The sequence below is a fragment of the Phyllobates terribilis genome, unplaced genomic scaffold (assembly GCF_046119375.1).
Source record: "Phyllobates terribilis strain yellow unplaced genomic scaffold, ASM4611937v1 Scaffold_12__6_contigs__length_324123572, whole genome shotgun sequence".
In the NCBI taxonomy this organism is placed as follows: Eukaryota; Metazoa; Chordata; class Amphibia; order Anura; family Dendrobatidae; genus Phyllobates; species Phyllobates terribilis.
The window spans coordinates 255,388,154-255,415,678 of record NW_027362772.1 but is presented as its reverse complement, the minus strand read 5'-3'; the positions used below and the strand labels follow the sequence as shown (position 1 = coordinate 255,415,678).

Genomic DNA, 27,525 nt, shown 5'->3' with positions numbered 1-27,525 from the left:
TCTGCTGGACGCTTGGGGTTTTACCGTTATAATGAACTCTGACTCCTATCAGTTCTCACTTACTGTACAATATATATGTATATATATATATATATATATATATATATATATATATATATATATATCTATCATATTTTTCGGACTATAAGACGCACCGGACCATAAGATGCACCTAGGTTTTAGAGGCGGAAAATAGAAAAAAAAAATGTAATCAAAAAATGTGGTCATGATGCCTTGTTAAGAGGGAGGGGGTCTGCTGCTGACACTGTTATAGGGATAATGTCCCCCAATTCTGTTAATATCCCCCATCCTGTTATATATGGCCTCCTCCTTCCTGTTATATGTGGCCCTCATCCCCATCCTAATATGCATGGCACCCCTCATCCCTCTTCCTGGTATGTATGGCACTTTTCATCCTGGTATGTATGGCCCCCCCCCCACACCCATCCTGGTATGTATGGCACCTTCATCCCTCTTCCTGGTATGTATGGCACTCTTCATCCCTGTATGTATGGCAATCTTCATCCCTCTTCCTGGTATGTATGGCACTCTTCATCCCTGTATGTATGGCACTCTTCATCCCCCCGTATGTATGGCACTCTTCATCCCCCCGTATGTATGGCACTCTTCATCCCCCCGTATGTATGGCACTCTTCATCCCCCCGTATGTATGGCACTCTTCATCCCCCCGTATGTATGGCACTCTTCATCCCCCTGTATGTATGGCACCCTTCATTCCCCGTATGTATGGCACCCCCTGATCCCCGTCACGCTGCACAGAAAAAAAAAAAAATTATACTCCCCTCCTCTCTCTTCCAGGGCTGCGTCTTGCTCTGTGCCGGAATAGTCACTGCTCCCCACTCCGGGATTGCGTGCGTGGGGAGCAGTGACTATTCATTCTTCCTAATAGCGTGCACGTCTTATAGTCCGAAAAATACGGTACATTTTTTTAAAATTTATTTTTTTAATCTATCGAAAAGCAAATTTTGACCTGAGAAGAGGCGTATTTATTTAAATTGCCTAATGTACAGAAGCGTTTCAGCCTCTTATCTGAAAAATTGTGTCGGTCGGAGGTTTATTAATAGTTTTTATAGGTTTTACTTCCTGTACGTCGTCCGTTCACTGACGTGGATTTTCCCTGCCTCTTAGAAAAGGAAAAATATGCATCATTATAAGTAAAACCTATGACACATTAGTGGCGAGGTGTCAGTAGACTCGTGTAATCTCATAAAAACCCTGTAATCTTGATAATGGGGTCATTTAGAACCTCCATTTAATGCCGCAAACATCAAATATTATAAAAATAAACCTTCCAGTAATTGCCGAATGCCAAAGAGGTTACTGCGTGGATATACCAGTTTGCATTATTTCCTATAGAGAGCGGTGAGGTCCACTTCTGCATATCCACCATATTCACAGCTGCGTTCACAATTTCAAGTGCTTCGGAGCTGAAATCGCCCTGCCTTTTCCTGTCGGCTTAATGTTTGCACATCGATTTCTAGGATATATTCACACCAGACGTTGTACTGTATGTAATCTGAGATCAAATAAAACTAACCCACAGCGGTGTATTAGTGGGAAGCGGATACGGAGCGGCGTGTTTACAGTTACAGCAACCAGATCGGTGAATTCAGCTCTGGACTAGAAGATCTCGGCTAGAACTTGCACAACGAGATGTATCATTAATTTATTATACATAGGAAAAAAATAAATAAAATGAGCACACTGACTAGGACGTTCAGATACCTGGTCCTTGGCGTAGTGAGTTATGCCATCTTTGACCTAAAGGGGTCGCCCTGCTATAATTAAGAAAAGAAAATGCACTAAATTTTCTTGAAATGTTACAAATTTTAGGCCTGAGGAGGCGGGGTTCGTCTCCCCAGCCACAATCCCCTATTATCGGAGGTGCGGGGTTCGTCTCCCCAGCCGCGGTCCCCTGTTATCGGAGGTGCGGGGTTCGTCTCCCCAGCCGCGGTCCCCTGTTATCGGAGGTGCGGGGTTCGTCTCCCCAGCCGCGGTCCCCTGTTATCGGAGGTGCGGGGTTCGTCTCCCCAGCCGCGGTCCCCTGTTATCGGAGGTGCGGGGTTCGTCTCCCCAGCCGCGGTCCCCTGTTATCGGAGGTGCGGGGTTCGTCTCCCCAGCCGCGGTCCCCTGTTATCGGAGGTGCGGGGTTCGTCTCCCCAGCCGCGGTCCCCTGTTATCGGAGGTGCGGGGTTCGTCTCCCCAGCCGCGGTCCCCTGTTATCGGAGGTGCGGGGTTCGTCTCCCCAGCCGCGGTCCCCTGTTATCGGAGGTGCGGGGTTCGTCTCCCCAGCCGCGGTCCCCTGTTATCGGAGGTGCGGGGTTCGTCTCATCGTCTGAGCTAAGTATTTGCAGCTGACATTTCTGCATCAAAATCACTTGTTTTGCATTGAAAAACGCAGCGTAAAATACTTCAGTGATGAGTTTTTCCCCCCATACATTTGAATGGTTGAAAAACTACTTCAAATCTGCAAGGAAAAAATCTGCATCGTGTGCATGAGGCTTCTGGAATCTCATCCACTTTGCTGGTACTGTAAAACGCTGCATTTTTTCACTGCAGACATTCATCGTGTGAACAAGCCCTGAGGGTCCTGATATACTTAGTAATTCTCTGGCACCATCACCGGTTTGCGGAACGGACTCTGCTTCCTGGTGTCGTCATCAGTCCGACCAGCCCTGGTAATATGAAGATGTGTCCGTACAGCCATGCATCATTTACACCCCCTCCTTCCTCCACCTGATGGAGCCGCTCTCCTCCTACTGGGCAGGATCAGCATTATGTAATAGTCAGCTCGTCTTAAGAGGCCGTGCGCTGGCTGCCTGCCATACTGAGCCGGAGCACCTGGACGAGCCTTCATTGATTCTTCACGCCACCCCTTCCTCGTCGGACCACCTCCTCCTATAAACTTGCCAAGCTCCCAGGACGAGCGGCCGAGTGGGGAATCAGCTCAAGTCGCTCATTGACTTTTTTTTTCTTAAGGAAGTTTGTGCGTCTTCAGGTTTGCAAAAGGAGCGGCCCATCCCCTGCCCTACGAGTGGAATGGCCGATAACCGTGCGGAGGCTCGGCGAGCTCTCCCTCCGCTGCCACCATTTAGCAACACGTGCAGCTGTTTTCACTTACGCCCCCGGGATAGAAGACCCCATCATCAAGATCTCCTCCTGTAGAAATGACTTGATCTGGAATTGTCGAGGTCTCTTCCTGGCCTTCTGACGTCTCCCCCCATCTTTTTCCCCTCCCGTCTTTTTTGGATTTTTTGCTTTATGATGTCTTTCTCCCAATAACATCACCCCCCCCCTTTTTTTCTTTTTTTTTTTTTTTTTTTTTTACCGTCCGTGAGATTTATGCAAGACACCATGAAGATTTTTGACAAAGTGAAGCCTAGAAACCTTCCCAAGAATACCTGGCACTGGTCAGTAGCATCTCCAGCCGTCCCTCACCCCCCACAGTTGTGCCCCAGGGTGGTATAGATGGTAGTGGGGGGGGGGGGGGGGGTGTTGTGCTTTGTCAGCATGAATAAGGGCAAAGAATGGACGCAGGGAATACACAGATCCCAGGGCAGCTTTCCAGGCATGTGTTGCTGCCCCCGCTCTGCTTATTCTGCAGTTGTGGGACACCGTCTGATTTCACCAGAACTTGCCCCTCTGGACGGGATGGGCAGCAATGTCTGTATACTTCTACCTGTTTGCACTTCCTTTTTATACTACTCTCTTCCTACGGATATCTGCAGATTTTACACTTTTGCTTTGGTGTGAATTTTGTGTGTTTTTTGTAAAGAGGAATCGCTGTTGGTGTAGCAGAGCTGGGTGTGCTGTACGTGGTAACTCACTCACATCTGCTATTCTGAAGCCTTACATGGAAGAATTTACTTATTTCTAGTTATCAGCTGGAGTGATGTGGGAATGCCTTTACTTTTACACAGGGGGTTACTATTATTGTTATGCAACTACAACTCCCAGCATGCCCTGGTGGCATATGGTGACCTAGGATGCAGATTTTTGCAATGGATTTTAGTTTGCACAGGAAATCAGTGACCGATCGGCAGGCGGCCATTTGTGGCTCCGTTCCCATATGCATCAATGGCTGCCTTCTGTTTTTGTCATATGTGATGGCAATGACAGACCCTATTGTAAGTGGATGTGGTCCTCCGGGCTTCGGTGATAAATGGAAGATGTGAACGTTTGTAGTGACCTTTTATTTGGCGCCTCCCCATGTACTTTATATGGTTTTTGTATTGTTATATGTTACGTGGTACATATATGTTTATTATACTTGCTCGTTACTGGCCATGAATCACACCGACATAAACACAGTATGCGTTTCACATTGCAGGTCGCCTGGGCGGCCTGCAGCATTTCCTCTTCGAGGCACTTCAGACCATTATTTGTAAGATTATGTGAATGTCAGTGCGTGTAATATCGGTGTAGATCAGTATTCTTAGATCAGGAGATTGTTTCGCATCAGCTGGAGAGCGGCAGAGCAGCGCTGTATGGGGTGTATGGGAAATCTGTAGATCAGCTGTTTCTGTTGTCACAATAGCTGCCGCTTGTCCTCTCCGTCTGCCGGTGACAATGAGCTGCTCCTGACATGAAGTGCCCGCTCCTATTACACAGCAGCCGCTAATCCCATGTGCCAGTCGCCTTCCTACTTATTGGGCTCAGCCCCGAGTACAGTACTGACGCCGGATCCAGCGTCCCTCTGTATCTGTGGGAAAGCTGAGTAAGGAGCAGTAAGACTTCCCGCTAGATGGACACCCAGCTTTCCCTGCTCCTGTATTGCAGCGGATCTCCTCTTTGGGATCTGGGATGATGCCTACACTAATTGACACTAAGGTTTACAAACAGGAGTTGAATCAGGCTCTGTTCACACCATGAAGGTAAAGCCCCAATGTTAGCAGCATGCAGTTGAGTATCTTGACTATAGACTCTCATTGTAAAAAAAAAAACAACTGTTGCGGGATCCCCCTCTATTAAAATGGGTGATGCACAAGCTAAGGAAGCCCCCCTCCTCAAGCTAAGGCATTAGCCGCTGACACTTCTCACCCACCCCCAAGTAAGGCAGGCCGCTGCCACCTCCCCCCCAAGCTAAGGCAGGCCGCTGCCACGTCTCACCCCCCCCCTCCCCAAGCTAAGGCAGACCACTGCCACTTCTCACCCCCTCGCACCCCCAAGGTAAGGCAGACCGCTGCTACTCCCCCCCCCCCCCCCCCCCCCAAGCTAAGGCAGGCCGCTGCTACTCCCCCCCCCCCCCCCCCCAAGCTAAGGCAGACCGCTGCTACTCCCCCCCCCCCCCCCCCAAGCTAAGGCAGACCGCTGCTACTTCTCCCCCCCCCCCCCCCAAGCTAAGGCAGGCTGCTGCTACTTCTCTCCCCCCTCCCAAGCTAAGACAGGCCGCCACCACTCCCCCACCCCACCACCACCACCAAGCTAAGGCAGGCCGCTGCCACTTCTCACCCCCTCCCACCCCCACCACCACCACCCCCAAGCTAAGGCAGGCCGCTGCCACTTCTCACCCCCTCCCACCCCCAAGCTAAGGCAGGCCGCTGCCACTTCTCACCCCCTCCCACCCCCAAGCTAAGGCAGGCCGCTGCCACTTCTCACCCCCTCGCTAAGGCAGGCCGCTGCCACTTCTCACCCCCTCCCACCCCCAAGCTAAGGCAGGCCGCTGCCACTTCTCACCCCCTCCCACCCCCAAGCTAAGGCAGGCCGCTGCCACTTCTCACCCCCTCCCACCCCCAAGCTAAGGCAGGCCGCTGCCACTTCTCACCCCCCCCCCCCCCCCACCATCATGCTAAGGCAGACTGCTGTCACTTCTCACCCCCTCCTACCCCCAAGCTAAGGCAGACCGCTGCTACTTCTCCCCCTCCCCAAGCTAAGGCAGGCCGCTGCCACTTCTCACCCTCCCCAAGCTAAGGCAGGCCGCCGCCACCACTTCTCACCCCCCCTCCCCCCCAAGCTAAGGCAGGCTGCTACCACTCGCTCCCCCTCCAAGCTAAGGCAGTCCACTCCCCCCCCCCCCCCCAAGCTAAGTCATGCCCCAGCACTTGCCCCCCACCCCCAGGATAAGGCAGGCCGCCACGGTCACTTGAGTCTGCAAATATGTTGTGGAATTTCTCAGTGTAAACAACAATCATAAACCACAATCCAGTCTGAATCTGTCATAAGAATATTCATTTTTAGATGAAGTGGAGACTCGGTTTGTCTGAGACTTGTGGTTCTATGTGGAGGATAATAATTTCCCCTGCACCTTGTGGGAAAAAAAAGGTGGTGTATGTTTGGGTGAGGATTTATGCCTGACACTGAAGTCGGGGGGCGCTGTGATCCACAATAAAGCCACAGGCAGCAGAATAATACAAGATTTTGTGCAGGCACACAAAGGCACGACACTGCAGCAGGACAAAAGCTCTGGTACACGGTGCGCGCCGACACTTTGTAGATACGGACACACCTTGTAGATGCGATGTAAGAATTGGGTTACACGTGATATTTATTGCTGTGATCCCGACTTTTAAGCCGATGGCTCCTTTCTCGGGTCATGTAGGCTATAAAAAGCCGATGCCATTACCGCATGTTCAGGTCATTACTGTGATTGCGGCAATTTCCTTCTCGCCATCTTTACATTTTCCTGATTGGTTCTTGGTGGAGTCTGGTCAACACCCACTTCATGGCTCCATTATGGGTCGGCTGGCACAGATCATTTACCCTGTAACACGGGAAGCCACATCTTGTGCCAGGACCCCTCCACTCCTCACCAGCATGTTCTACATGTCTACAAAATGCTCCGACACCTTCTTAAGGCTCATGACGTCCCTGTGCGGTCACGACTCAAGGTTCTTTGGGAATGGAGCTATCTCCGATATATCGGAAGTGGCTCACAATGCCTGTCGGAGACATTTTAGCTTTGGTAGACCTGTTTTAGTCTGACCGGGTGGATTCTGGAGAAGCTGATAATGAACATTTTACATTATGGTATATCACTGCTTGTAATTTTTTATTTTAATTCTACATTTTTAGGCATATTCAGGACCCTGCGAGCCAGCTACTAACGTGGAACAAGCCACCCAAAAGTGTACTGGTGATCAAGAAGGTCCGAGACGCCAGTCTGCTGCAGCCCTTCAAGGACCTTTGTGTGTTCCTTACGGAGGTAAGAGGGATTTGATGATGATGTGTCTCCTAGGCTAGCTTTGCTGGATATGGACATCGACTAGACAGGTACTAAAAGAGATGGACGTGAAACAATTCCTTGCAGCCGACCGAGCCTTGCAGGGGTCTTCGAGAAAAATATTTGTTTAACAAAAGCACTTTTTGGGAGGGATTTGGTAGAAAGTGATGACCATCTGGTATGTTTTGGAGCCCCTCAACATCTTCTGTCGGGAGAGAGAAGGATCGGGCAGGTGCTATTGAAGCATCTGATACTTTTTGTTTTCTGAGGAGTCAGACAACTGATTTCTCCTTCCTCCCTGTCGAAAACGCAGGAACTTTCTCGTGTATGAGGTTGTCGGGGCAGAGCTGTTTTTGTTCGACATCTTTCTCATATTTATGGACCGATTTGAGTGTTGGGCTCTGTTTCACTACAGTTTTTAGGATGCCCTGGACGGTCATATTCTGCATGCGATGGATCTACTCGTGTGCGATTTTAACTCTTGCATCTCCATTTAGCAGAAGAACATGATTGTTTACGTGGAGAAGAAGGTCCTGGAGGACCCGGCCATTGTGAACGACGAGAATTTTGGACCAGTTAAAAAGAAGTTTTGCACTTTTAGAGAAGGTAATCACCTCACCCCTTCATAGTTCTGTTTACTTGCTCTATGAATATCTGGCTAAAAAGTTAACTAAAATCTCCTGCTCTAAAAATCCGGTTATGTAACTGTGTAGCAGCAATTACCTGACCCACATCACCCAATTGTTTTCGTAGTCATGATGCTTAATCACATCTTGAGACTGGATTGTAAACGTTCAGCCTCCCTTTACAGTACTTCCTACAGAGTGTAAATGTATTAAAGGAACAGTAGCTATAAAAGGATGGATTGTGAGGGCCGGCGTTGACAGACTTGGTCTCCTATGGCACACAGAGCAGTACAGGAAGGCTCCTTGTGTAGCAAGACACAGGAATATGAGAAAGAGGAAGGGGGGGTGATGCTTAGATAAAAGGTCTCGGGGACTCCTCTGCTCCCCGTATCTTCCTTATGACTGTGTATGTGGTGGTAAGACAACTGGCTGCAGCAATTCATCAAAAGATCGCCAAGTCTCACACAATTGACTAAAGAGTTGGGTCTTCAACCAACCACCAAAGATGGAACTGATTGGCAGGCGATAAATGCCTTGCTCTCTGCAGGATTTCTACAAGATCTTGAAACAGTCAGTTTTGTAGAAAGCTTGTAGAGAAGAAATCTCCAGGTGATCTTTTAGATAAGTGACTGAACTCTGCCCAATCTTTTTTTCCTTCTGCTTGCACTGCATAGGGGGAGGCTTCTGCTGCAGCTAGTTGTCCTACAGCCGCACAGATTTATTTTTTTTTTTCTATATTTAAAATGCCTATATTTTAACAATCTTTTTTTCCTTTTATTACATGTCTTTCTAATGGGGGGGTCTGTGTCTTGACACCCCAAATGATTTAAAAAAAAAAAAAAAAAAAAAAAAAAATTGCCCTGACATGTTGCCCATGCAGCACGCACAGACCGGTGTACAAGCTCAAATACTTTCTTATGATGAGAAAGTGATGTGAATTATTTTTTTTTTTCAGCTTTTTTTAAAGGTGTTGTCCAGGATTAGAAAAACATGGCTGCTTTCTATGAGAAAAAGCGTCCTGACCGTGAGTTTTGTCCGGTATCAGAAGTCGGCCACTTCGGGTTGTGTGCGGTCTCACAGCTCGACTCTATTGATTTCATAGTCTGTGGTGGTGCGGTTTCTGTAAGAAATCAGCCCCGGTTTTCTAATCCTGGACACCCCCTTTAAGAATAATCAGGAGGGTCACATCATCTCCTAAGGAATCTTATTACTGAGGATGCATCTCTACATTGAGATGTTGATATTTTCTGTGTCCTGGAAATTTGGGTCTGGTCCTTTTTTATAATTTCTTTCGCGAAAAACCCAACAAGGAGAGCGGAAACGTCTTGTTAAACTGGTTTTTGTTACCTTGTGTTATTCGGGTAGATGGAGCCGCCCTGTCCTCTCCGGGGTCAGGACACTCCTCTCTTCTCTCCACACCCAATTCTTCATTTCTGCATTCCCAGATCTAGCAAAGAAGGGCAGGAACTTCCCCGAATGCTAACCTCAATGTTTAATCACTCACCAGATTTTGATGACATCTCTAACCAGATCGACTTCATTATTTGCCTTGGGGGAGATGGGACCTTGCTCTATGCATCCTCGCTTTTCCAGGTCGGTCAACAGTTGGTCCCAAAAGTAAATTGCAAAACCCGTCATTGTCCATATAATGGTTCTTATGATGGAAAACTATTCTGATAGATTTTATACTTTGGTTAAAAATATCCCAAAATACTGGAAAGAAACTTCTCCACGTAGGAGAAAACCCACCGGGAGACCTCGTTTTTTGCACAGGTTTCCAGACTGCCTACATCACACCCTGCTAGTCTAGATCCTTCTAAGAAATCCTTTCCATGTTCTTCGATATTGTGGAAGGCAATGAAAATGTGCAAAAAGGGAAAACCTGTGAGATAGTGGACACTTTCCCAAAGTAGTCAGAAAACATGGCTGCAGGGCGTGTGGTGTATGGCAGCTCTTCCCATTCACCAAAGAAAGTTACCGGAGAATAGGAAATGATCTAATTAATAAATATATAATAACCATTACATTCCCATTAAACTCCCTGCCGGATGTCATTCATGTGACCACTGCAACCAATCACTGACGTAAAGAGAACATGTCACAAAATGATCAATTGTTTAATTCAGGTTTATCTAATTTTTTTTTTCCAATTCACCAAATTACTATTTATATTTAAAGGAAAAAAAGCTTGCAATATTCACACTGGTCACTAAGCCAAATACTAGACTCCTACTCCCTGTTATGCACAGAAAACTTTAGCTGTCTCTTCATTACACAGGATTACAATGACTGATCACACAGGATCCACCAATCACAATAGGCGATGTCACAGCTCACCCCCCCCCCCCCCTCCTGTACAATGACCTGCCTCGATGAGATCATGCTCATTAAATTATTCAATAAAATCAGTGTGCTGAGTAGGACGTAAGAGTGTAATGTTAGGCTTAGTGGCCAGGGTTGAACATTTTTGACAATGGCCCACACAGTGAGGAGTATGTGCGCCCCATAGAACGTGGCCCCTCCGTGGATGATAACGGCCATCTCAACATCTATTGCATCTTCTGACAACTATGAATATTGATAATTGCTTAAAGGTCTGCTTTATATCTAGAAACAGCGCCACTCATGTATATGGGCTGAGTTTGGTATTGCAGTTCTGCATTCAATAAATGTTTGCATGTATTCGTACACGTTTCTGAGAGTTTATACATTTCTTTTTCTACCTTTTATAGGACAGTGTCCCGCCTGTCATGGCTTTCCACTTGGGATCACTGGGGTTCCTCACCCCCTTTAGTTTTGACAACTTCCAGACCCAAGTCAATCAGGTCATTGAAGGTAAGAACAGTGGCTGCGGCCACGCTCCACGCCACGAGGGGTGCGCCACAAGGAGCACTCTTGCACGGCCCGCAAGGATCGCTCTTGCGCACCACGAGGGGCACTTTTGCGTGCCACCCACGAGGATCTCCCAGTGAGGGGTGCTCTTGCGCGAGACCCTTGAGGGATATATATATTTACTAATGGGAATGTAACCATCACCTTTTATATTGTTACATGTATGTCGACTTGTCCTCGGCAGGTAATGCGGCACTTGTCCTGCGCAGCAGACTAAAAGTGAAGGTGCACAAAGAGAAGAAGACCATGATTCAGAATGGCGTGGAGGAGAACGGGCTCATCGTCAGCCAGCAGGAGAAGGAGCACGGCAAACAAACCAAGTATCAGGTGCGCTGCTTTTGTGTTAAGTCATAGGAATCATGGGGGGAAGAATAAATTCTTCTTAGCAAAAACCTACCAACATTTTTTTTTTTAATGTAATCTGATCGCAGCATGATGTAGGGGCAGAGACCCTGATTCCAGCGATGTATCACTTAGTTTACTGGGTGCAGCAGTTGTGATACAATCAGTTTTCTCTGCTGCAGATCTAGCAGAGCTCTGAATGCTGAGCTGTGTATAACCCAGCCCACATCACTGATTGGCTGCTTTCTGAAAACATCCAATGTACACAAAGCAGCCAATCAGTACTGGGTGTGAGGTTATACAGGGCTCATATTTCCCAGATCTGGAATCAGGGTCTCTGAGCCTACATCATGCTGATGTCAGATTACATAGAAAAAAACCTGCTGACATATTCCTTTTAAAGAGATCAGCTGAATATGGCATCCTACAGGCTATGCTCCATGGGAGAAAAGGATGCAAATTAGTTTATTTCTGTTAGGCCACATTCAGTATTTTACATCAGCATTTGTAATCCAAGACCAAGAGTGGGTGATAAATACTGAAGTGGTGACGTGTTTCTATTATACTTTTCCTCTGATTGTTCCACTCCTGGTTTTGGCTTACAAATACTGATGTAAAATATTGACCAAAAACTGAACGTGTGAACATGGCCTTAAAGAGCCATCTGGCATGCACCACCTATGAGAAGTCTAAATTCGACCTTTACAGAGCCTTGCAACATGACCAGGAATAAACATAAAGTCAGAAGCTCCTCTACAGACAGCCTGTTGCGGGGTATTTGCCCCTCATCAGTGTAGAGCACAGTCTGGCTGCCTAAGTGCGACGTACTTGAGGCAACATATGGAAAGTACTAGTCCACATTATGTTTACAAGGCTCGGATATTGACTTAGAGTAGCTACCTTTCTTAGGTGATTGTTGTGAGAGTTTCTTTACATCTGTGAGGGCTAATTTGCATCCTTTTCTCCCATGGCGCAATCAGGTGGTCTTTTTAAGGTGAACCTATACTTCCCTCCATGTTGCCACAAGGTTAACAGATTCAGCCAGCCAGAGACTGCTCTGCACTGATGAGAGGCAAAGATCCTGGAACAGGTCCCCGTAGGGAAGTTCCTGACCCGTCATTTATCCGTAGTCATGCGGCGAAGCTTATTAAAGGGTTGAATATTGACTTACTGGGTCGCCGCCTCTCCTAGGTGGTGTCGAGATGGCTAATTCGCAGTTGTAGAATACACACCGATGCCTATGAGGAAATATTAGATTTCCACCACCCCCAATATACCTGTCCCCCCAATGCGCTTGCAGGCACATTACAACCTCTAGTAGATCGAATGGCAGAACGGCGGCGCGTTCCTCTACCGTTGCTTCTTTTTTTTTTTTTGTGTTAGATGTTAAACTTGTCTTCATTAATGAACCGTAGGTCCTGAATGAAGTGGTGGTGGACAGAGGCCCCTCATCTTATCTGTCCAACGTAGACGTCTTCCTAGATGGGCATCTCATCACTACAGTTCAAGGAGATGGTAATAATTGTAAATGTCCTCTTCTAATAAAGGTTTTATCCTTTTGCCGGCCGCCCCCCAACCTCGCAGTAGAGGGGCTTGTATGAGCTACATTCGGAAGTCTCAGAAGAGATCTTGCACTAGTTACTGCACTGGTCCAGACATACCTGATGGGCTTTATACTTTAGTGGTCCGAGGCCTTCAGATAGTGCAGAGTATCCAGGTGTAGATAATGAAGGTCGTACAAGTCAGCTGTCCCACTTGCCCCATGTTTGCTGTTCAGTGATGGCCGCCGTTCATTCTCATGTCAGATTCAGCCTTTATGTAGTTTATGAATCTTTGTGGTTTGCAGTTTATTTACTGTATTCAATTCCTCCATTCTCAGGAGTCATCGTGTCCACCCCGACCGGCAGCACGGCGTACGCAGCGGCAGCTGGAGCCTCCATGATTCATCCGAACGTACCAGCCATAATGATCACCCCCATCTGTCCCCATTCTCTATCCTTCCGACCAATAGTGGTCCCTGCCGGGGTGGAGTTAAAGGTAGGTTCCTCTACTACGTGCACAGTGACGCCTCTCTCCACCATGCGCTGTGACCACGTTCCCATCTGCTGTATATTTTTCTTGGTAATAATCACTCTGAGTATTGCTCCAATAATGCCCAGACTGGTTACAGCCGAAAGACTCCAGTTTGGGGCTGAGGCTTAATCCAGTAAGAATTCATCTTGGAGAATTGCCATAGGCAGCAATGACTTAACAGTGGTGAAATTTTAAGCTTTACACGTTTGTTCTTTAAAATAATAGTGCAAACAGCATTTATTGTAGTTACTAATTCTAAAAAAAATTAAATAAACCCAAATTCAGGTCAAAGGTTTTTCTCATTGTCTGCGTTCAGGAGCGCGCACCGCTCCTCTGTCATCCGGCTTCCTGCTTACCGGAGGGCGGTGCGCTTCTGAAGATTGACTGTTCGGACCAGCAGCAGCGTGCTCGCATTGCATATGCTCCCTCCAGTGCTGCTAGCAGTATAGAGGACTGAGCGACACTTGCAAGCCTAGGTAAATGGCCACTGTCAGACTACTGAGGTGGCCGGTAAACAAGATGTAAAAGCCACTCTGCAATTTAACCCATAAAAAAATAGACAATCCCTTTAATTGCAAAATTTTTGTGCATTGGTGTTCCATTAATTGATTTACATATTGTAGGATATTATCACGTCCTCCTTATGGTATGGGTCTTACCACTGTGACCCTTTCCCAATCACTGTGCCAAGAATGCACCATGCACCCTTGTGTTGGATCCACTTGGTATTTGGTCACTGTTGCAGTTTTGGAATTGATGCAAGTGAAAAACTGCACAATGTGAAAGGGGCCAAATGCATCTGTAAATTCGAAATGCAATGAAAGAGTTAAAATGTGAGTTGTCTTTCAGATCATGCTCTCGCCGGATGCGCGGAACACGGCCTGGGTCTCCTTCGATGGGAGGAAGAGGCAGGAGGTCTGCCATGGAGACAGGTGAGCGAGGGCGGCATAGGAGACTTAACTGAGGCTAAATTCAGACTGCGGTGTCCCTTTGTACCTTTGCCCGGCTGTGGCCTAGAGTTCTTTTGGCATCCATCAGCATGGTGGAAATTCCTTTTTCAGCTCTATGTAGTAATATAAAGAGTAGCACCAACTGGAGCTGTATATTACATAATCCTAATTCTCGGCAGCAGATCATCCTGTGCACAGAACAGTCTTATTAAAAAGGGGTTTTCCGGGCTTGTCCTCAATTTTTGCAGTCACTGCAAGACTGCAAGTTGATGAATCCTGACAGTGTGCATTGCAGCATAATACTAGTGAATAGGGGTCTCATAATGCCTAGGAGTACAGCAACAAGCTAGTCTCAAAACAATTAGAATTTTTTGCGACTTGCTTGTTGAAATCCAACCCCATTCACTTATAGCACTAGGAGGTAGCCATCTTTGGCCGTGCAGTGTGAATTTTGGTCAAAATCACCACGTAGCGCCCTTTTTTTTTTTTTTTGCAAGGGTGGTCACGTGCCGATTAGACTCTCATCCACTTCTCTCAATGTTCAGGATTCTCCTGTGTGCTCGATTTGGCAATTGAGGGGAATCCTGACAGTGCGTACAATGCACAATGTCAGGATTTTCCAATCTGCAGTCACAGAGAGTGACTGCAGAAATTTGGCAGATGCTTAGAAAACTCCTTGAATGATTGTGTGCATAGAACGAGTGACAGGCCAGTTGGATAACGGCATGGATGGTGACGCACAATCCCACCATAAGTCTACGCGCTTATTACACCCACCACAATGTCTTGTAGTTACTCCTGTGTTAATCTAACCAGCCCCGTGTCTCATGTCGTTCCAGTATTAGCATCACTACCTCTTGTTACCCGGTTCCTTCCATCTGTTTCCGAGACCCGGTGAACGACTGGTTCGACAGCCTGGCCGAGTGTTTACATTGGAACGTCCGCAAGAAACAAAACCATTTCACCGGTGACGAGGAGGAGGAGTACTAGCAATGGCCGGACCTCAGAGACTCAGCACCTTCTTCTTTTTCTTATGAAACTGATCTCTTTCCTTCTAACACGTGTCCTGGTCACAGACTGTAAGAGACCAAATCAGAAAAAAAAAAGTGCTTTTTTAAGCCACCAACTGCAAAGTACTGGTCAGAACCGACAACCAGCTTCCTTTATTTATCTATTCTAGCGTTCTCTCTTAAGCTTTTAAGAAAGAAGTTTATATTTGTGTTTCTTATTAATGAAACTTAATACAATAAATGAGATAAGCACTTGCTGCCGGCACGGCCCCCGCGGTATTGTTCTGCATTGCAATACAGTGGAGGCCGCTCCTGGTGGCCAAGTGGTTATGTAGAGTTGTTTACATTTTATAATTAATTGTCCCATACCAGAAAATACTATAAAATATATATTTGTTCTTACATCTTCGGAGCCCATTTTTGTGGAATCTGTGATTTTACATGTTGTACATATACTAAAAACGTATGCTCCATTCTGGGAAGGGATTGTTCGACACCTGTATTGAGCGGCAGGTATCGGTATGTATGTGACGGGTGCACGATACCTGCTGATCATACACATGGGCACATCATCGGCACAGCGTACTGCTCGATGCAGAAATGGGCGACCTCCTTAATCCTGTTTACACGCTCCTTCCTCATGTTCTTCACTGGAGACTGCAGTGCCAATAACCAGTCAGCACTAATGGTACAGGTATAAATTGCAGATACCGCCAGGAACATTCCTTTGGCTTACAGGGAAGGCAGACTTTTACGCAGAAGAAAAACATCAGGTTTTGGCACGTGTCAACCTTTGCACTGCAGCTCTGTGTTGTGCTGCAGAGTTTCTCAAATTTCATCAGCAACAATGCTATTGTAATACGCAGCAGAAAATCACACTTTGCAATGCAGGATTTAAAAAGCCACCCAAAAATTTGTATGGAAAGTTGTTTTTTTTTTTTTTTTTTGCAGATTCTGCACTTTTTATCCATTGCAATTTATGTCCTTTGTGGATATACCCTTTGTGTATGTTCATAGGTGCTGGATACGCTGCAGGGTTTCACCTCCTGTCTTACAGTAGCGACTGATCTAAATCTACAGCAGAATGCCACCTGTGGTGCTGGTTTGAAATCTGCAACGTGGATGAAACGAGTGGCATTTAAGCATGGAAAACACCTGCAGATTTCAACCTGTCCATTGTGGTGGGTGAATTCTACAGATTCTAAAATCACAAAAAAATTTCCATCAGGTGTATGAGTGGGGGAAAAAAAAACTTAAATTTCCCTTGCTGGTGCTGTATTATGCTGCCTATTTTCTGCACTCTGTGCATTTAGCCCCCCAACGCTAATGGCAAGGGAGCGGGTGGTCTGGATACTGAGGCACACAGAGCAAATGAGCAGTCAGGACTCCGGCCATCACTTTTTTTTTTTTTTTTTTAAAAGATTAAGACCCTTGATTAGCACTATGTCCACAATGTAAAGTAACATCAGGTTCTGCCGCAAAAGATGGGAAAAAAAAAAATCCATGAGCAGAATTTGTTGCTGAAGATCACAAGTTCATCTCTTAAAATCTACATAATTATGTTGCTCATTTTCCTGGTGAATTTGACGGTGGCTGTGACACACAGGTGACAATTGCACTGTGCTCCTACGACGCCATCCATATGGTAATTGGATTCTTAGGTGACGGCATCAGCAGCTCTTTTGATTAGCCGGCTTGGTGCATTGTGCTGCAATAATGACAACGGGCCGCCTAATCAGAGGAGAAGCCATGGATCCTAGGAGGTGGCTCTCAGGGCTCCTGACCCGGCCGCTGCACCAGATCCATTTGCACCAACTTTCCTACTCTTACAATGCCGCCATAGTCACACACAATACTCATTAAAAGCACTTAAAGGACCAGCCTGAACCCTTTGTTTCAGTCTGGAATATTGAGAGGGTCAGGTCACTGCATAAAAATAGCACTTTTTTTTTGGGGGGGGGGGGGGGTGATAAACCCACCAACTTCTGAATAATTAGGGGGTATTTAAATAGAATTTGATCTACACGCCTGTCCTCTCTTCCTGCTTCTGAGATGCAATATATTATATTTTCAAAATCTTTTTGTAACGTATATGTAAAAAAAAAAATCCTGGGGTGATCACTTCCATCTATGTAGCAACATGCATGAATATGGACAATGGGGAGTTGGACTTGCTGTACTAGAGACTTCCTCACCAAGCTATACTGGCTTGTTTTAGGACCTTCCTGCTAGGTTAGGAGATGCATGGGAAGTTGGTATAAGATGTCTTACAATTTTAGGAAAACAAAGCAGGCCGAGCACGGCCACCTAAAGCTTCTCACAATCTCGTCCATTGAATTGTAAATGCAGACCGCGATCCCCATCCTCCAGCGGTGTTACTCATTTTTACATGTTTTTGTAGCATTTACTTGTGTCAATGTTTGTTCTAAACTTTAATAATCAGATCTGTCTACAGAAAACTATTGTTTTGTTCAATGTCATATCTGCATAAACTGTAAAGAATTTTTGTTACAAATTTCTATTGTAAATTCTATTTTGACCTAATGAAGATCCTGATCTCAGATTCCAGAGTGATGCGGTGAATTTACAATCACACGACCAGACGCTGTTACTTACAGGACCTGCCATACAATTAGTTTACACAAGAGCTGGTGGTTTTATCGAGCCGTTCGTACAAAAGACATAGAGTGTGCTTCAGTCCGGAGCTACATGGTTGCGTGGCAAGTGTTCTGCCAAAGTCATCAAGTTTTGCTCGGTGTCAGGCCTAGTGCCCATGAAGCAGAAATGCTCTGGATTTTTTCTGCATCGCCCTGGCAGGAAAAATGCATGCGGATTTTACATGCGTTTTTCCTGCCGGGTAGAAGAGTTTGTCAAGCGTTTTTGCATGCGGGTTATCAAGCGCTTTTCCAAGCAATTTTAACATCACTTGAAAAAGTGCTTGACAACTTGGTCACACTATAGAAATCCATGCAACTGGCATGGATTTATATAGTGTGACCAAGTTAATAGTTAAAAAAAAAAAATATATATATACGTTACTCACCTTCTGATGGCCCCTGGACTCTTGTACGGTGCGTCCTAGCTCCCCAGCGGTTCGCAGTGGTGTAAAAGGACCTTCCATGACGTCATGTGACAGGTCACGCAACCGCTGACGTCAGCGGTCGCGTGACATGTCACATGACGTCATGGAAGGTCCTTTTACACCATCGTGAGCCGCCGGATTATCATTGGGGACCATGGGGCACATATTATCAAGTGTTTTCGCTGCGGAAATTCCGCGGCAAGAACCCTTGAAAAAACGCATAGTGGGCATGCAGCCTTACTGCTACATCACAGCGCAAAATAAGTGAATGGCGTTGACCCCAAGATGGTGTAACAAGCAAGAAGTCAATCATCAAATTTTTGGCAACTTGCTTGTCGCACTACCCTTGCAATGCTCTGCAATGTAGTAGCGACACTAGGCGAACCTTAGCCACACGAGTGTCACAGTCAAACTTGCGGCATTAAACTACCACCGATCAATAAAGGTTTACCAATCGGCAAATTGCCTCTTCAGAGAGGAATAGGGCTTGAACTCTAGTGCCACCTACTGGAAGTAGCAATCCTACAAGTCCTATTTACACAGGAGGGATGTGCTGCTGAGCAGGATTCTTTTGTGCAGCACAAAAGATTTTCACCCAAAGAACAAGCGTTTTGCTCCTTTAATAAGTGATCGGCGTCTGGTTTAGACTGCAAGATTAAGGTAAAAAGCGCGTCCCTGGGAATGATATTCATGCAGTATAAATGGACCATTGCAGTAACTATTAAATGGAAAACACTCCGTCACTTCCAAACAGAAAACAGGTGTGCACAGGTACAAACAGAGTAGCCATCTCCATATATAACTAAGTAAGTAGCACTCTGTAGCGGTATAGCATGTAAATATGAAATTTGAATTGCATTACTGCTCTAGAAAATAGGAAAGAACGACAATACTTAGTGCATAAATTGGCCAATTCTTGTGTACCCGGCAGCCACGGTAAGGCGATTCTCTTTGCTGGGACCTGACCAAATCTGTAGAAAACGATATCCGCCTAAGAGGATTCACATTAGGTTAGGCTCCCAGCAACGAGAATCACCTTATTGCGGCTTCTGGGTGCACATGAATTGGCCAAGTTATGCGCTAAGTATTCTTGTTCTTTCCTATTTTCTAGAGCAGTAATGCAATTAATATTTCATGTTTACATGCTATAGCGTTACAGAGTGCAACTGTATTTGTTAGTTGGAAGTAAAACATTGATATAGAGATATATATATATATATATATAGAGAGAGAGAGCTAGAGATATAGATATATATTATAGGTATGGGCACAGCCATCTATACGATACCCCACTATGAAGACTATGGGAGATCTAGGAACATGGTCACTTGTTGGATAATAGGGAAAGGGCAAATCAATTCTTGTCATCCATGTGGTATAGAGGTTGAGCGTGCAGAGATTGATTTTAGCTTATCTGCTAAAAGTCAAGGAAAAGTGAGAATGGGTAGTCCACTCACCTCCCCTCCTTCCCAAAGGATCCCCCCCAAAATAGCACAATCAGCTTGCAGATCAATGGTCTCATGCATGTGTAGAAAAAGAAACTCCAGCAACAGAGGTCCTGCAAAAAAAATGGCATCGATTCATCCAAATTGTTAAAAATCCACCCACAGATGTGACTCTTCTGCACATTATTATAAATGAGACCTTGGGAAAGAGCTGTGATCTGGAGGAGGACTCTGTCCTGGTGCGATTTTCCAAATGAACACAATGAAGCCTCTGAATGGGGCTATGATTTTTTTTTTTTTCGAAATTCTTCTTTAATAGTGACTGGCAGCAATTATTGGAAAAAAATTTCTGACCTTACAAGCAACTGTTCATGGGAAAATGTAAGGGCTTGTTCACATGCAAACATGTATATAGTCAAAAAAAAAAGTGACCCTCTGTGCAATGAGCATGTGGATTTCTAATCCTTGATCCAAAAAGTGACTTCAGCACCATTCAGCTAATCCAATCATATCCTTCCCTTGCGCGCGCATGAACTGTAACAAAGGAATTTCAGTGGTGCTTAGCTTAAAAGTAAAATTACGCGAGTTAAAAAGAAAAGCAGCACTTACCATTCCTTAAAAATAAATATTCCTTAATTCAAATTCACTGGGACATATGTGCGGTGAGCAGGGAGAGCGATGGACGACGGCTGTTTCACGTAGGTATGACGCACAGGTCCAGGGTATTTCCAATTCCTGGCTATGATTAAGAGCGGTAAGACGGACACACTCTTTATCAATTGTACCAATAAAAAGTATTTTGTTTTTATAGCATGCTGGATTTTTGAAAAGATTTTGATCACTGAGGAAAACCAATGAAAGGATTGATATGATGCGTTTTTAAAAAAATGCACCACAGGTAAAAAAAAAAAAAAAATATATATATATATATATATATATATACATACAAGGAGGAAACACAAAAACAAACCACTGGTAATTTGAAATCTCATTCAATTTTGCTGCCATTATAAATGCTGAAAACCTAAAGAGATGAACTGAAATATAAGTCGGTGTGCATGCAAGCATTTGTAGGCGCATGTTTACACTGGCCACTAAACAAACAAAAACCCCTAGCTATAAACAAAATGAGCAAATACCCTGCAGTAAATAAACAGCAATAATGCATGAAAATAACTTAGGTGGCTTGGTTAACATAATTTTGATAAAAAAAAATAAATGCAGAAAGCCATCCCGCCACGTCATGGTGACCCTATTCAGGACTTTCCTAACCTCGACTATTAGAACCTTACCATGCACACCAACTTATATTCCAGTTCATCTCTAAGTTTTCTGTTTGTCTGTTTGCACTTAGTGCATATAAAAGGTGTGGCCTGCCTTTTCTTTGAGCTGGACATTACATTCATGTGGTTCCCCATGGCTGTGTGTGCACTAGGCAGGTTCAGTCCTTCTAAGCGCTTATCCACATGCACATCACTTGACACATGGAAGATTTTAATAGAGGTCAGAACTGTCCCGAATAGGGTCACCGTGACGTGGTGGGATGGCTTTTTGCATTTTTTAAAAAAAAAAAAAAAAAGTAAAAAGCACCCTATGTTATCTACATGCACTATTGCTGTTTATTTACTACAGGGTATTTGTTTGTGTTTTTACTGCCTCAAAAACACTGAACAAGCTCTTAGACTTCATTCTCCATGTAGGTCTCTCTAAAGAGGCTTAAGTAAGTAGTTATCTAAACAATCATCGCCTTATTTTTTTTAGTACTCCTGGATCTGCAATCGGATATCCAGATGCAATAATATGAGAGCTGCATCCACCTTTGCAACAGTTTTTTTTTTGTATTATTATTGCTTAGAGGTAGAGTAGGTAGGGTTAGAGGTAGTTCATGTCCTGAACTCCTATTGATTTGGGCAATAAACTATATAGGATTCAGGTTTCATCTCTTTTACATACCGGCGTCAGCGATCGCTGTGCGGACTTCACTACCATGGGGAAACTGTTGCAATCATGTGAATATTCCTGAGCGAGAAGGGAGAGGATTGAACATAAAAGTACAGAAATGAGGAAGAACATTTAGGCTCAAAGTTCACACGAGCGTATAAAATAATGGTCCGATTTTCATTTGTTTTTATACATCAATAAAATTTAAAAGTTTTCTATGTTAAAAATGGCAATGTATCTGTAAAAAAAAAAAACCAGATACTCTATGATTGATCTGTATGTATATTTTCTCAATTACTAGATTATATATACGGCGTGTTCTGCTGCTCGCATTTCACAATGGCTGTTTTAGGAAATTACTACAACTCCCAGCAAGTAGAGCTGAACGCTGGTAATAAATGACCAGTATTAAATTAATAGCAGGAAAATATGTCGTGACTGCAGTACAAACACACTCAAACACTTTGCAACAGCTCTCTGCAATTACTGAACAAAAACTCCACTACAGCTAAACACACACATGTACAATACACGAGTTACTTAGTTTACAGTTCTGATCAAAACTGCATAAGCTCATCTGCTAATGACAAACTGGATCCTGCTCTTCTCCAGTTCATTAGAAGTTTAGGCACCTGGAAAGGCGAATCTGTAGAATCAGGGTCCCATCCGAGCTGACGTCACAGTGTTGCTAGTAGATGGGCTTATACAGTTTTGATTAAAACTGTAAATTAGGTAATTTTCACGTAAGGCGCGATAGTGGAGTTTGTCTATTCATTAAATTGTAAAGTGATGTTGCATAGTGTATATATATACACACAGACACACACACACACACACTTTATGTACGTACATATTGGAAGGCGTACAATTGCAGGCGAGCTTAATCTTATTATTCGCTGCTGCTGCTCAATGTGGCTTTTCAAACACACACACACATACCTCAAAAAAATAAAGGGAACACTCAAATAACACATCCTAGATCTGAATGAATGAAATATTCTCATTGAATACTTTGTTCTGTACAAAGTTGAATGTGCCGACAACAAAATCACACAAAAGTGATCAATGGAAATCAAATTTATTAACCAATGGAGGCCTGGATTTGGAGTCACCCCCAAAATTAAAGTGGAAAAACACACTACAGGCTGATCCAACTTTGATGTAATGTCCTTAAAACAAGTCAAAATGAGGCTCAGTATTGTGTGTGGCCTCTACGTGCCTGTATGACCTCCCTACAACGCCTGGGCATGCTGATGAGGTTGCGGATGGTCTCCTGTGGGATCTCCTCCAGGATGGCACATCAATGCGAGCTGTGGCAAGAAGGTTTGCTGTGTCTGTCAGCGTAGTGTCCAGAGGCTGGGGGCGCTACCAGGAGACAGGCCAGTACACCAGGAGACGTGGAGGGGGCCGAAGGAAGGCAACAACCCAGCAGCAGGACCGCTACCTCCGCCTTTGTGCAAGGAGGAACAGGAGGAGCACTGCCAGAGCCCTGCAAAATGACCTCCAGCAGGCCACAAATGTGCATGTGTCTGCACAAACGGTTAGAAACAGACTCCATGAGGGTGGTATGAGGGCCTGACGTCCACAGATGGGGGTTGTGCTCACAGCCCAACACCGTGCAGGACGCTTGGCATTTGCCACAGAGCACCTGGATTGGCAAAGTCGCCACTGGCGCCCTGTGCTCTTCACAGATGAAAGCAGGGTCACACTGAGCACATGTGACAGATTTGACAGAGTCTGGAGACACCATGGAGAGCGATCTGCTGCCTGCAACATCCTTCACCATGACCAGTTTTGGCAGTGGGTCAGTAATGGCGTGGGGTGACATTTCTTTGGAGGGCCGCACAGCCCTTCATGTTCTCGCCAGAGGTAGCCTGACTGCCATTAGGTACCGAGATGAGATCCTCAGACCCCTTGTGAGACCATATGCTGGTGCGGTTGGCCCTGGGTTCCTCCTAATGCAGGACAATGCCAGACCTCATGTGGCTGAAGTGTGTCAGCAGTTCCTGCAAGATGAAGGCATTGAAGCTATGGACTGGCCAGCCCATTCCCCAGACTTGAATCTGATTGAGCACATCTGGGACATCATGTCTCGCTCCATCCACCAACGTCACATTGCACCACAGACTGTCCAGGAGTTGGCGGATGCTTTAGTCCAGGTCAGGGAGGAGATCCCACAGGAGACCATCCGCAACCTCATGAGCAGCATGCCCAGGCGTTGTAGGGAGGTCATACAGGCATGTGGAGGCCACACACAATACTGAGCCTCATTTTGACTTGTTTTAAGGACATTACATCAAAGTTGGATCAGCCTGTAGTGTGTTTTTCCACTTTAATTTTGAGGGTGACTCCAAATCCAGGCCCCCATTGGTTAATAAATTTGATTTCCATTGATAATTTTTGTTGTCAGCACATTCAACTTTGTACAGAACAAAGTATTCAATGAGAATATTTCATTCATTCAGATCTAGGATGTGTTATTCCAGTGTTCCCTTTATTTTTTTGAGACACATACACACTGGGAGTTGTAGTTTAAAAGCCACATTGAACAGCAGCATTGATCAATAAGATTAAGCTCATCTGCATAGGGAATGTAATTGTTCACCTTTCTTCATGTACAAATTCACAATTTTTTTATGCTTATAATGAAAAAAATTAAATATTTTTCTAGTAGACGGCAAGCAGAGATGGTGAAAACCAAATGCAATCAGAACAGTCATGTACTTCTATAGGTCGTCCTGGTCATGTGATGATCACACAGACGTACGATTCTGATAACCGCCATGTGTTTGTCACATGATCTCGGGAAGCAAAGGATCCTTTACACTGACAGCAAGCAGAGATCTTGAAAATCATTTTACAATTAAATCCTGTGTCTACTTTAAGTGTCACAAAGCAATTTAAAAAAAAAAAAAAAAAAAAAAAATCTAATTTTTTTTTTATGGCTGGGATAATACAGACTGACATTTACGATATAACACCTGCAATACAACAGCAATTTTATTAAAAACATACAGATTGTATAAAAAAAATGTCTGCATATATTATATATATATATATATATATATATATATATATATATATATATATATATATATATATATATATATATATATATATATATATATCCCGATACACAATACATCCATTGATCACAGGCATTAAGGTTTGTGTTAAAGCTTTGGCAATTAAATCAAATCTAAGACAATAACGTGAACGCATTAATACACGCAGATTACTGATACAAAAGAGTGCAAATAAGAACAACGGAGAAGCCTCAGGGAACCAATCAGATTCTAACCATTTTAAAAAGAAAGTACTAAAATTAAAAGCCGGCATCTGATTGGTTGCCTTCAGGAGCAGTATTTCTGTATTAGTGATCCAAACAGGGACAGGAGGCTCCTTATCTCCTATTTGAATGGGACGGACATCGCAACGTTCGTAGGACTGACAGCCATCTGAGTCGGACCCATATAAAATAAAAACTGGTCTGTGTGACCAGAGCTCCATTCAAACCAGGGAACACCGGACTGGAGACCGGCGATGGTCTCCGCAGTCAGACCCCAAACTTTGGAGGTCTGTGGATAGGTAGGACTATTCCAGTAACAGCGAGTTATCAACCCTAAAAAAAGGAGAACGCAAAGATTTATATTTTCTGGGCATGTAGTGGAAATTCTGTCACCAGCCCTGACTTGTCCGTCTTAGCAGATTATTGCAATCCCCATAAAATATCAATTCTGGAGCATCTTTTCTTAGAAGTCTGCATTGTGCCTTTCCTCTGTTATTCCTCCTGGAAGTGTATAAATAAACTGGGGTTACCATTTTGTGGGTCAATAAGGATCTGTCCCTACTTAGTCTGATAATGGCAGTACTAACTAGACCGTATCTGAGTACCCCATGGATAAGGGGAATGGTAATGTCCAGCTGTCAATCATAAAAAAAAAAAAGAATCCAGGAGGAACAGAGGAGCAGTGCAACACATTGTTCTAAAAACAAAGATTCTCCAAAATATCATTTTATTGGGAATACAATATAAAACAATATAAAACCATAAACATTATAATAAAACAAAAAAGCAGTAAAAGAAGCCATTTTGTCTGCTTACTCCCATATAAAGACAAGAAGACTGCATGATTATCCACACAACACTGGGTCCGGTGATATAATAGTTGCTTCCCCATTAATTGAGGACTTAAAAAAAAAAACACCACCTCCTCTGTGCGACATGTAGAGAATGTAGTTTGTATTATGTGCTCCAGTCTATCCTAATAAATATTAAGAATATGCAAAACTTCATACCACAGATTAGTGATGTACTATGCACTGTACGTGAAAATACAATATATCCCTCATAACCCTTGTATCAGAGGCGGCCTCCCCTGAATCGCATATATTACTCATTCTTTATGAAACATGGCGTTTATCCAGAGCAGCTACAGATATAACGTCCGTCGTCCTCGAGCCCTTGATTCACTTGCACTACACCTGCAAAAGAAAAAGGACACCGGGCAACTACAAGTAACGGCACATAATGTTGTCCCTGACCAAAAAAATTACTTAAAAAGGGGTTTTCTGGTTTCAGAACACCCCTGCTGTCCTACAGTTGCAATTTAAAAAAAAAACAAAGAAAAACCCCAGTGCTTTACTCACCCTCCCCGGGTCCAGACATCCACCGCTGCTCCCAGTGTCTGTTACTGATGTTAGTGCTGTAGACAACAGACAATAGGAGCGGAAGCAGAGACTTTGACCCAGGGAGGGTGAGTAAAGGACTACGTATATATAACTTATCTAGGAGCAACTGAAGTGGCTGTTACTTAAAGATACATGTAGAAAACGAACTGCAAAATAACGGTGGTCGCGCGACAATTACAGGATATAAAATACAAATCTAGTGCAGTATCAGGAGCGAGGAAAGCAGCCGCGATATAATGCAGGAGTGGAGAGACGGAAACTAGAGAGATTGACGATTAAAAGTTGAAGTTTTCCCTTTTCCGGGCGGCTTGGAGGTGCTCAGTGACGCTACATGTTACCTCCCATCTCCATAATGATAGGATTACAACAGTCTGTCCTGGCAAGTGTTAAGAAAGTCCTTCAATATTATCCTTCAGTAGTTCTAGGAATCAATCCTTCCATAGGAAGAAAACACTGTAAAGAATAAGATTATAATAAAAGATATACATCAATCTAGATATATAGGAGGGCACGGCACGGAGCACACACACACACACACACACACACACACACACACACACACACACACACACACACACGAGGGCACGGCGCGCACACACACACACACGAGGGTACGGCACACACACACACACACACACACACACACACACGAGGGTACGGCACACACACACGAGGGTACGGCGCACACACACACGAGGGTACGGCGCACACACACACACGAGGGTATGGCGCACACACACACACGAGGGTACGGCGCACACACACACACGAGGGTACGGCGCACACACACACACACGAGGGTACAGCGCACACACACACACACGAGGGTACGGCGCACACACACACACACGAGGGTACGGCGCGCACACACACACACACGAGGGTACGGCGCACACACACGAGGGTACGGCACACACACACGAGGGTACGGCACACACACACGAGGGTACGGCACACACACACACACACACACACGAGGGCACGGCACACACGGAACACTTCCAAGTTGTTTGTATAATTGTTTTTAACCATTTCTCATACTCTACAAAGGACCGCTTTCACAGAGTCACGCTTGCTCCTGCCCATACCTAGAAGACAGCACACACTTACTTCTCTCTCTCAGTCCTTGGCCAAAACTGCGATACACTCGATACAGAGACCAAAACAGCACGGACTTAATAACCACCGAGATGACGGAGCCCAGCACAGCCGCAGCTTCCAGCGTGTAGGAGTTGTCGATGCCCCATTCCATCGCCACCTGATAGCAAAGCACAAGAGATGTGAACGGCCTG

The 27,525-nt window shown here is 44.9% G+C and overlaps 2 protein-coding genes across 9 annotated transcripts in view; one reads left to right on the top strand and one right to left on the bottom strand.

Annotated features, from left to right (window-relative positions):
• The window catches only part of NADK (NAD kinase), a 53,838-nt gene extending 36,204 nt beyond the window's left edge, over positions 1-17,634 (top strand). For 6 of the 8 annotated variants that reach the window (XM_073656866.1, XM_073656869.1, XM_073656868.1 and 3 more), the window contains 9 exons: positions 7,033-7,162; positions 7,678-7,786; positions 9,314-9,399; positions 10,539-10,641; positions 10,883-11,025; positions 12,456-12,555; positions 12,920-13,077; positions 13,963-14,045; positions 14,903-17,634. In XM_073656866.1, the coding sequence (XP_073512967.1) occupies positions 7,033-7,162; positions 7,678-7,786; positions 9,314-9,399; positions 10,539-10,641; positions 10,883-11,025; positions 12,456-12,555; positions 12,920-13,077; positions 13,963-14,045; positions 14,903-15,053 (1,063 nt within the window). In that variant the 3' untranslated portion in view covers positions 15,054-17,634. Of the gene's footprint in view, positions 1-2,831; positions 3,432-7,032; positions 7,163-7,677; positions 7,787-9,313; positions 9,400-10,538; positions 10,642-10,882; positions 11,026-12,455; positions 12,556-12,919; positions 13,078-13,962; positions 14,046-14,902 lie in introns of those variants that run through there. The other 2 variants (XM_073656873.1, XM_073656872.1) reach the window with 2 other exon arrangements.
• Positions 17,635-24,641: 7,007 nt separating this feature from the next.
• LOC141172546 (uncharacterized) overlaps positions 24,642-27,525 on the bottom strand; it is a 41,893-nt gene continuing 39,009 nt past the window's right edge. Inside the window, exons 8-9 of the mRNA XM_073656865.1 lie at positions 27,344-27,491; positions 24,642-26,686 (exon numbers count right to left, since the gene is read on the bottom strand). Of these exons, the coding sequence (XP_073512966.1) occupies positions 26,655-26,686; positions 27,344-27,491 (180 nt within the window). The 3' untranslated portion in view covers positions 24,642-26,654. The remainder of the gene's footprint in view (positions 26,687-27,343; positions 27,492-27,525) is intronic.